Source organism: Fukomys damarensis, unplaced genomic scaffold, assembly GCF_012274545.1.
Source record: "Fukomys damarensis isolate Sample0158 unplaced genomic scaffold, DMR_v1.0_HiC HiC_scaffold_37, whole genome shotgun sequence".
In the NCBI taxonomy this organism is placed as follows: Eukaryota; Metazoa; Chordata; class Mammalia; order Rodentia; family Bathyergidae; genus Fukomys; species Fukomys damarensis.
The window spans coordinates 2,029,113-2,038,683 of record NW_022900949.1 but is presented as its reverse complement, the minus strand read 5'-3'; the positions used below and the strand labels follow the sequence as shown (position 1 = coordinate 2,038,683).

The 9,571-nt window shown below is 62.7% G+C and overlaps 1 protein-coding gene across 1 annotated transcript in view; it reads right to left on the bottom strand.

The window, feature by feature from the left end:
- Crtc1 (CREB regulated transcription coactivator 1) overlaps window positions 1-9,571 on the bottom strand; it is a 25,595-nt gene that overhangs the window by 15,783 nt on the left and 241 nt on the right. The window contains exons 2-10 of the mRNA XM_033759398.1: window positions 8,311-8,451; window positions 7,854-7,970; window positions 7,302-7,349; window positions 5,930-6,067; window positions 5,494-5,555; window positions 4,319-4,413; window positions 2,596-2,681; window positions 1,269-1,309; window positions 864-1,084 (exon numbers count right to left, since the gene is read on the bottom strand). Of these exons, the coding sequence (XP_033615289.1) occupies window positions 864-1,084; window positions 1,269-1,309; window positions 2,596-2,681; window positions 4,319-4,413; window positions 5,494-5,555; window positions 5,930-6,067; window positions 7,302-7,349; window positions 7,854-7,970; window positions 8,311-8,451 (949 nt within the window). The remainder of the gene's footprint in view (window positions 1-863; window positions 1,085-1,268; window positions 1,310-2,595; window positions 2,682-4,318; window positions 4,414-5,493; window positions 5,556-5,929; window positions 6,068-7,301; window positions 7,350-7,853; window positions 7,971-8,310; window positions 8,452-9,571) is intronic.

Below are 9,571 nucleotides of genomic sequence, written 5' to 3'. Positions count from 1 at the left end.
GGGGGGGGGCTCTCCCAGAATGCCCCCGCCCCTGTCTGCTGCACACAGGCAGGGTATGAAGGCAGTAGGCCTGTCACCCCAGCCCTTGACAGTTCTGTCCACTGGGGCCAGCTGGGCCACTGCTGTTCTCTCTGGAAGCCAGCTGCCTGCCTCTCCTGGGATACAAATGTACACCCCAAAAAGTACCTTACTAGGGTACAGGTGTACAGCAAGGACTGGGGAAACTAAGGCCCAGACCAGGGAACAGATAAATAGCAGAGGAGCAATAACGGCCACCGGTGAGCACCAAGAAGTGGCAGTGTGTGTGTGTGTGGGGGGTAGCTAAGTGCTACCAGAACTGTGGGGTAGGTGGCATGTGCAAAGGCCCTGACGTCCTGTGCAGATTAAGTTGGTAAGTGTTTTTTTTTTGTGGTACCAGGGATTGAACTCAGGTCCTTGTGCTTGTAAACCACTGAGCCAAATCTCTGTTCCCCATGGAGATTAAGGTTGGGAGACAGGGTCACAGAGCACATCAGGCCCTGGTGGTCTTGGATGTTCATGGGGAAGGTGCAGGGGGAATCATACAAGGTCACAGGCAGAGGCAAAGACAGTGAGCTAGGTAGGCTGTCCGGACCTGCTCACAGGGCCAAAAGGTCAGCCTGTGATGCGTGGGACGACGGAGGACTTAAGGAGGACCTCCACCATCAGTATCTCTAGGAGGACAAGGCCCGGGCCCCTGCAGAGCAGGCCAAGGGAGACCCCGGGGCTGTGTTGCAGGCTGGGCAGGGGCACGCTGCCAGCTCCTCCTGGAGGCACGCATGCCCAGGTGCGCCTCCACCCACTGCCCAGCCCCACCCAGGAGGAGGCCCGGGCCGCAGCCTTACCCTGGCCAGCACCGCCAAGGCCCAGGTGGGTCAGGTTGCCCGAGAGGTTGCCCGTGCTGCTGGAGCCACTGAGTGCAGGGAATGGGGGCTCCTCGGGGTCCAGCGGGGTTGGCAGTGGGGACGGGAAGTGGATGTTGGTCAGGTCGGGCAGGGAGCCCCCCGTGTTGTGGGTGGCCGGGATCAGGGTTGTTGTGCTCTCCTGCTCGGTGGACGGGAAGATGCTGGGGAGAGGTCAGACAGAGGCAGGGTGAGTTTCAGGGGCACGAGGCTCCTGGAAACTGAGGCAGGGAGGACAAGCAGATGCTGCCACACTCGGGAGGGGACATCAGAGCACCAGTGGCCCGGGCAGGATGAGGCCAGGATGCCAGGCTATGCCAGAGGTGCAGGGGCCCAGAGGGGACTTACTTGATGCCGGGAACCTCACAGGACTTAGGCCTGGACCCCGTCTGAAAGAAAAGACAGCAGAGGCTGAGCAGGCGCCTGGCGTGCTGGCCGACCTCCCTTACCCGACAGAACCCGGTCTGTTGGGGACCCCAGCCCATCCGATGGGCAGCGGCAACACCAGGTGGTGGGGGCCGCCCTGGGCGCCCAAGGACAAAGGCGACAGCGATAGCTCTAGGTGCAGTCAGGCGCCATCAGAGACACCTCCAGGGCGGTGCTGAGGGCCCCGCGTGCGCTCGCTTGCTCCAGGGAGCTGCACTGCAGGCTGGGCCCCCACGTCCCCAATGCCTGCTCTGGAGGCACGGCCAGGCAGAGGCCTCAGGACGGACACAGACCCCCACACGCTGCAGATAGGAGGAGAGGAGAGGAGGCCCCAAGCCCGCAGTGGAGCAGAAGCACCCTGGCTTCCAGGCGGTCCCCACAAAGCCTGACATCCCCGCTGACTCCTGGGAGAAGCTCTGCAGAGCACCTGCCAGCAACCAGGGAGGCGAGGCTTTGGGGCAGCAGTGAGAAAACGTACCCAGGGCTCTCGGGTGCGGGCTGGGTCCTGCCGTGTGGAGGCGAGGCAGCCTTGGTGGCAGTGCAATACAGGGTAGGGACCCACCTCCCTGCCCCTGCACGTCTCAACCGGCCCCGATTCCGTCTGGACGGTTTGCTGTGTGCTTTTATCTTGGGGCTCAGCGGTGTGCCAGGCGAGCGCTCCGCTCAGCCCCTTCCCAAGTACCTACCCTGATCTCACCAGGTGACAGCAGCACCACGCATCTCTTCATATCCTCGTTTCTCTGGAATTCCTTTACTTATTCTGCAGTGCTGGGGCTGGAACCCAGGGCCTTTACATGAGCTAGCTACATCCCCAGCCCTTTTTTTTCTATCACATTTTTTGTACTGGAAATCGAACTCAGGACCTGGCACTTGCCAGGCAGGTGTGGTACGTCTGAGCTACATCCCCAGTCCTCCCCAGCCCTCTTTGATTTTTCATTTTGAGACAGGGTCTTGTTAAGCTGCCCAGGCTGGGCTCGAACTCAAGATCCTCCTGGTTCAGCCTACTGAGCAGCTGGAACTACAGGCGAGCGCCACTGCGCCCAGCCAGAGCAAAGACCTGTGCACCGCCCTCGTCACTGCAGTCAGGGCAGCAGGCCCAAGGCTGCCGCAGCAGAGAGAACGCCTGGATCTGGGCACACGCAGGGCGAGATGGGGTCACTCCTCCCACTGGGGACGGGGAGCCGCTGCGGTGTGGCAGTGGCATTGGTCCAGGCTGGGCTTGGGAAGGGTGACAGGCACGTGTGCTTACCTTCTTGGAGTCCCAGGCCGGCTTGGACAGGGCCTTGTCTGCCTCCGACGTGGCCTCGTCCATCCCTGGGACGGTGAGCAGCAAGACTGGGGAGGGACAGGGAGGTCAGGACCAAGCCTCACAGCTGGGACAGCCCGCAGGACGCGGCCCTGACTCGCCAGGGCTGCCAGGAGACTGCCAGTGTCCTAGCAGGGCCTCTGGGGTCACACAAAAGCTAGCAGGGCTCCGTTTAAAACTCTTCTCAAGTGAGCAGGACTCGGGGCCGTATGGCCCTTCTGCCTCCTGCACAGGAGCAGCCCGGTCCGCAGTGTGGCTGCAGGGCCCGGGCTCTGCACAGGTCTCGGCCCAGCGAGCTGATGCGGGGTAGGAGCCGTGGCCAGAAGCCAGCACAGATGCCTGCCTCGGACCTGAGGGCGGACAAGGTCGCAACACTCCAGCTCCTGGAATGAGCCAGACCTGCAGGGGACCTAGGGTCAGACCGAGGGCCTCTCAGGTGAGGTGAGAATAAACACTTCCTGGCTGTTTCCCCCACGGCCTTGAACGCACCTGGCAAGTGCTCAATGCTGAGCTACACACTAGATGCACTGAGTGCTTTCTTTTCCATCCCAGTTCTGAGGACTGAGCCCACTGAGTGAGGTACATCTCTAGCCCCACTACCCTTTCTTTTTACTTTAAAAAAAAGATTTTATTTATTTTTTTTTTTTGGTACCGGGGATTGAACTCGGGCCCTTGCACTTGCAAGGCAGGTGGCAGAACCACGGAGCCAAATCCTCAGTCCGCTTCTGAAAAATTTGAAGACCGAGTCTAAGTCATCCAGGTAGGGCTCAAACTTATGACCCTTCGGCCTGAGCCCCCAGAGCTCTGTGACGGGACACTGCCTGCCTCACCAGCTCCTTCCTCTGGGGGTGTCGGGGATGCCAGGGCAACCTCCCACCCTGGCATGGCCTGGGTCCCTGCGCCCCTCAGGACTCTGGGCTGCCCGGGGAGCGGGCTGGCTTTCTACCAGTCTCAGGATGACCCGGGGACCCCGGCATCCTCGGGGAGGGGACCCAGCAGGGGAGACCCTGGGAACGAGAGGGAGGGACGTCCGGGGCCCCTGTGGCCCGTCACCCTGCTCCTTCACTCCGTGCCCTGGGGACCCCACCACCCAGACCCTGCTTGCAGTGCAGGGGTAGAGGCGCCCTCCTGTGTGCCACACAGACCCTCCACTGTTTCTCTGACCATCAGCGCACACCCCTCAGAGGCTGAGGTGCGGCCAGCAGGGCGCTGGCACAGCCACAGCGGGAAGCGCCTCCTCCCGCTCCTCCCCTCACCGGCCAGGCGGACCCAGCAGCTGCGGGAAGGGGCTTCTCCTGTGAACTCCTGGATCAAGCTGTGCCTGCAGCTGAAGGCCCACCCCCTGGTAGGGGTTCGATACCCCTCCATTTGAAAGTGCCATCTACAAAGACCCCAGCCATCACAACCACAGCCTAAACCCATGAATTTTGGGAGACAGTGTCCATTCACAGGCACATTTTCTCTGCTCAGAAAACTCCTATGTACGCTTCAAAACCCAACACATGAGGCCATATCTTTGACAGCGTCCCTGAGCCCTCCCTTTGTCCTACGTCACAGGCTGACCCTTTGAAGGTCTGTCAGCCCATGGCTGGTAGCCTCCTGAGGCACAAGGGCCACTTGCTGGACCTGTCTCACCCCAGCAGAGGCCTCAAATGCCCACCCGTACCTCTTTTCTGATGTGTGTCCTGGGATCCCCCGGTGAAGGGCTCCGACTGGGTAGGTGCCATTGTGCTCTGGTGTAGGGCGGAGTCAGAGTTGGTCCTGGCGGAGAGGGAGAGAGTGAGCCCTGGGAGGCGGGGACAGGGCAGGGCAGCCAGCTGACCAGGGGCCTGAGCCTGACCAAACCGCAAGGACATCCAGCACCGGAGGACACCATCAGCTGGGAGCAGCTGGGGCTGCAGCCTGTCCCGCACTGATTTAGGGGAGGCCTGAGGATGGCCGGGAGGGACAGAGAACCTGGGCCTGGAGGGGGTCCCACTCCACCCCCAGCACGGCTTCAGGCCAGGAGGACAAGGGTCCGGCTGCTCGGCCAGCAGTTCCGGAGGAGACAAGGGCTGTGGTGCCCGATGGGGCCTAGTGCGACCAGAGAAGCCAGGTGTGAGGACAAAAGGGCGGGAGAGCTGGAGTCTGAGCTCTCTGGGCAGCCCCTTCCCTTTCTCCTCTCCCTCCTCCCGGGGCACTTTGTGTGAAGCTGCATCCCAGCCCTTTTGCATCTTTTGAGACAAGGTCTCCATGAGTCAGTAAGTTGCCCAGGCTGGGCTAGAACTTGAGACCCTCCTGCCTCAGCCACCAGAGTACCGGGACCACAAGTGTGTGCCACCAAGCTCAACCTCTCAGGTCTCTCTCCCTCTCTTTTTAGGTCTCTCTTGATGGCAACGATAAGCGGAACTTTTTCCTCTCATAGGTGTATCTGTGTACGTCCTCATTTTCTATCAAGAATACAGAATTATTTGCCCAATTTTTCAGTGACTGTTCAGCAGCACAGAAAACACAATGTAGCATTCTTAAGGGAAAAACAAGAAGCTGGGCCAGATGACATGTATCTGTGGTCCCAGCTACTCGGGGGCCAAGGCAGGACAATCACTTGGGCCCAGGACTTTAAGACTCCATCTCACAAAATTGTAAATAAATTTTAAAAGAATAAAATAAGTAAAAATGACAACATGGACTATCAAACTTCGGTTAAGTAAAAGAAGCAGGAAAAAAAGTAGTCATAAACGGAAGCTGTGAAGACTCCCGAGCCGTGACCCCGGCGTGGCAGGGCCCACTTCCGACAACCTTGGAGGGACCATGCCGCAGCTTCCGCGCGACCCGATGAGGCCAGGCGGCCCTGACACTGACCTCCTCCAGCTGCTGTCTGCAGGCGGTGAGAGGTACACGGTGCCGTACGGGCAGCTGTCAGCGTGTGAGGAGTTAAGGGGACGCAGCTGTCACCTCAGACCCGGCTCACACCCTGAAGCTCACAGGCCCCAGCTGCGCTGCTGGAGCTGCCCAAGCGGCCTTGGTGCTCAGGGTCCCAGCTGCCAACAGCTTGGGGCCAGAGGGCCAGCAGGGCTTCCAGCCTGCCTGCCCGCCAGCCCAGTGTGCCATGCGCGCAGCCATGCCCCTCAGTCCTGGCTGTTGGAGGCACCGCCTCCTCAGGAAGTCCCCCAGGTTGCCCTGACTCTGTCCTGGGAGCTGGCAGTGGGCAGCTCTACCAGAGCCTGCTAGGCAAACTCAGGCGCAGTTGCTGGCAGGGCCTGGGCTCTCCCCAAGGCAATGTCCTGGGAAAGGATATCTGCCGTCCGTGCTTGTCTACCGACAGGGGCCGGCGGTGCGGCGACCCGAGGCGGCCACGCTCGCGGTACACTCTGTCCACCAGCCCATGGTGTCGGGTGGTCCGGCTGGTGTCCAGGCCCGAGGACTGGAAGGGGGTCTGAGGGCAAGGAGGGGATGGAGACACAGGAGAGACAGAGAGAGAGAGAGAGAGCAAGGCAGTGGTCACCCACTGGGCCCAGGGCCACCCCAGGCCCCAGGGTGGATTCCGGGGACCCTGCTCTAACACCCTGGATGCCACGCTGCGGCCAGGACGGCCTCCCCCTGTAACCCAGCCCTGAGCACTGGCGGGGTCGCGTGCGCCAGCGGGGTGACCCAGGCTGGGGCGGCAGGCGAGCAGTGCAGCTGGCATGCATGGCCAGGCAGAGCAGCACAAGCTCAGGGCCCAGCTCCAACCGAGTGCCAGGGTGCAGTGGCGGCCGAGCAGCCCATCTCCAGGTCAACAGGGGCCTCCCCCATCACCCCAAGGGGCTGCCAAGGCAGGGCTGGGCTTTGGCACAGCCAGCTGCCCGTGGGGCCTGCCCTGCCAGGCGTGCACGCTGGGCTCCAGGCACCATCCTGGGCTGCTCTCCCCTAAGCTTACCCAGGCCCACCGGAGCCAAGGCAGGCGCTGGCCGGACAGACTTCCTCCTGGAGCCCAAGCCACCCAGAACATGAGCTCTGCCCGCCCTCCTGCTATCCAACCGGGTGAGACTGGCTGCCCTGGCCTGCCTGGCCATCTGTCCCTGCACTCGCCTTCTGCGGGCAGCTGGGCCGAGGGCGAGGCTGGCATAAGGAGGAGCCTCCCTCATGGGGGCGTCCTCAGCTGGGGTCCCAGGTGGCCCACTCACCCAGGGTCTGCTCCGACCCAGGAAGGACAGGTGCCTTGGGTCTCTGCACTCTCGGCTCCCACCCCAGGTGTGAGCCCAGGAGACAGTCGGACTGAATAAGGGTTGGGACCCACAGCTCTCTGAGAAGTGCTGAGGCTCACGGGAACAGAGGAGGCCGCCCTAGCCCTGCCCGGCTGGCTGGGGCCCACCTGCGGCCTGCTCTGCGGCCTGTGCCTGGCGTGCGCACCGGTGTCAGAGGGGAGCATGCAGCACGGGGTGCATGCTTGGGTCCCACAGGGCTCCTTGGCCTAGGGGCGGGGGTAGAGCACAGCTCAGCCAGACCCCAGGGCCCGGGCGATGCGACCAGTGCACTTCCCAAGGCAGGGTGTGGTGGACGGGCCCATGCCCTGGAAGCCACAGGGGCAGCCAAAAGGGGAATCGGGGACACTTGGTGCCCACACATGTGTTGGGGTCTCGCAGACTGGCACTGGGGATGCCGTGGCCTCAGCCTGGGGGCTCAATTACCAGAGAGACAGGAGCCGCTGCCAGGGCCTCCCCCAGAAATCCGCTGGGCTGAAAATGCAAGAACCGAGACTTTGAGATGCCTGGTGGGCAGGGTGCGAGGGGCCCCAGGCAGCGGGCGGGCAGCGGACAGCCGGCAAGGCCTGTGTCCCCGGCCCGGGAGGCCTCCTGTGGACCACATGGGGTCGAGGTGGGAGGTGCCGGAGCGAGTTCTTCTGGGGGGGACAGAGGCAGCGCAGATGCACCCCGACAGAGCTCGCAGAGTTGGGGTGGCCGTGGGCAGTGGGCAGGGGGCAAACTGAGCTCTCCCCTCACAGACCTGGCTGTTTCCAGGCTGATTCACCTCACCGGGCAACCTGTCCATGCAGGGAGAGGCTGACCTCTGGGGGGTGAGCTCCACAGTCGGGCAGGAGCCACGCCCTGGCTGTGGACACTCTGCTGAGGCCAGCACCTGGGCCTGCCTGAGCAGGGTGGGGCTTGTGGGTCCGGAGGCAGGACATGGCCTAGGCTGCTGCTTGCTAAGGTCCGGCAGGAGCTGGGTGGGGCCAGGCTCACCTGGAAGGGCAGGTCCACAGTGCTGCTCCCGATCTGGTTCACATTGGGCAGGGACCCACCGTAGTACTGGCCGCGGCTCGGGCCCAGCTGAAGGTACTGGGACTTCTGAAGCTGAAGCTGCAAAACAGAGGTGGCCGGCTCAGTGGGGGACCAGCTCACACCCTGGGGAGGTGCACGACCCTGAACTCAGCAGGTGGGCAATGGAGCAAGAGGACACCAGGCCGGGAGCCCGTGGAGGTGGCCCTGGGGCCTCTGGGCCGCTCGCATCTCAGCCAGAGATGGCAACTCCAAGTGCAGGGCTGGCTCCGAGTGAGGCACCCAGGATGCTGATGGCAGCCCACGCAGGACCAGGTGGCCGAGAGGGGTCTCCAGAGCCAGCCTGAACTCTAGGTGCCCTCCCTGAGCCCTAGGTCCCCTTCCTGGGACCTCGCTGGCTCATGACGTTCCTGCTGCACACCGCCGCCACTCGGGCTGGGCCCCGCAACTCCCGGGAGCAGCCTTGTAGCCCTGCGAGGATCCCTGTGTGCACAGCAGGCCGCAGCAGGCTCCGGTCCCCACGCAGCTCCCCTACGCCTGCCCGGCTTCCCAGGGGCCCTGGCTTTGGGGCAGAGAGGCCCAGAACCAGCCAGGGGCTGGGAGCGCGCAGACCATGCCAGCCCAGGCAGACAGCTGTCTCCTGCAGGTGAGGCCGCCCTGAGGGTAGCTGGGGCGAGGACAAACATCCTCCCTCCTGACAGCTGGCGGCGAGGGGCGGACAGAGCTCCAGGCTCTGGGCCCAGCTCCTGCCCTCGTCCTGGGCATTGGTCCCTGCTGTCCCCACCTTCCTCAGGGCCCAGCTTCATTCTTGGGCCTGCACTGCAGCCACCTCTCGTGGACCACGTGGCCATGAGCCCTTGGTACCTCATTTTCCCCTCCCTAGAGTGATGGTGCAAAGACCAGCCTGAGGACAGAGGAAGTACCCGTGCTGTGCACACTTTCGTTCTTTTTTTGAGACAGGGTCTTGCTACGCAGTCCAGGCCTGTAGCCTCCTGGGGCTGGGAGGACAGGCAGTGAAGGCTGCACAGCAAAAGTGCCAGTTTTCACGCAGGAGATCAGGCCCAAGTGCGAGTATCTGCTGCTGCCCCGTGTTTCCCGTCCCCAGGACAGAGGGCGCCTGGTGTGCAGGGACCAGAGGACCAGGACAAGATGCCGGGGCCCAGCCCCGCCTGCCAGCGCCACCCGCTCAGCTCTGCAGTGCCTGAATGTCCTGAGGGCTCGCTGCTGCCCCTCTGGGGGCCCCTATGCTTGTCCTGGCCCTGGGACCACACAGTAAGGCCTTCCTGGTCCAAATGGAAGTCTGGCCTACATCCTGTCACTTCCCTGCAGGTGACTCTGAATCCCTAGGGTCACTGTGAGTCAGAAACACTTGTAACGCCAGCAATTTGGAAGGCTGAGGCAGCAGGGTTACAAGTTTGAGCCCAACCTGGACAATCTAGCAAGACCCTTGCACAACGTAAAACATAAAAGGGCTGGGGACATAGCTCTCGATACCATGGGTTCAGTGCTCAGCGCCACAAATAGCAAAAAGAAGCACCACCGGGTCCCGATCCTTCAGCCGCTATGAATGGCCTGCGTTTGCTGTGAGCTGGGGGAGGATGCGGCCACGAAGCCCAGGGCCACGCAGCCGGAGCACCGCGCACAGCCTGGCCGGGAGGGCGCATGCTTTCCTTTAAGGATTC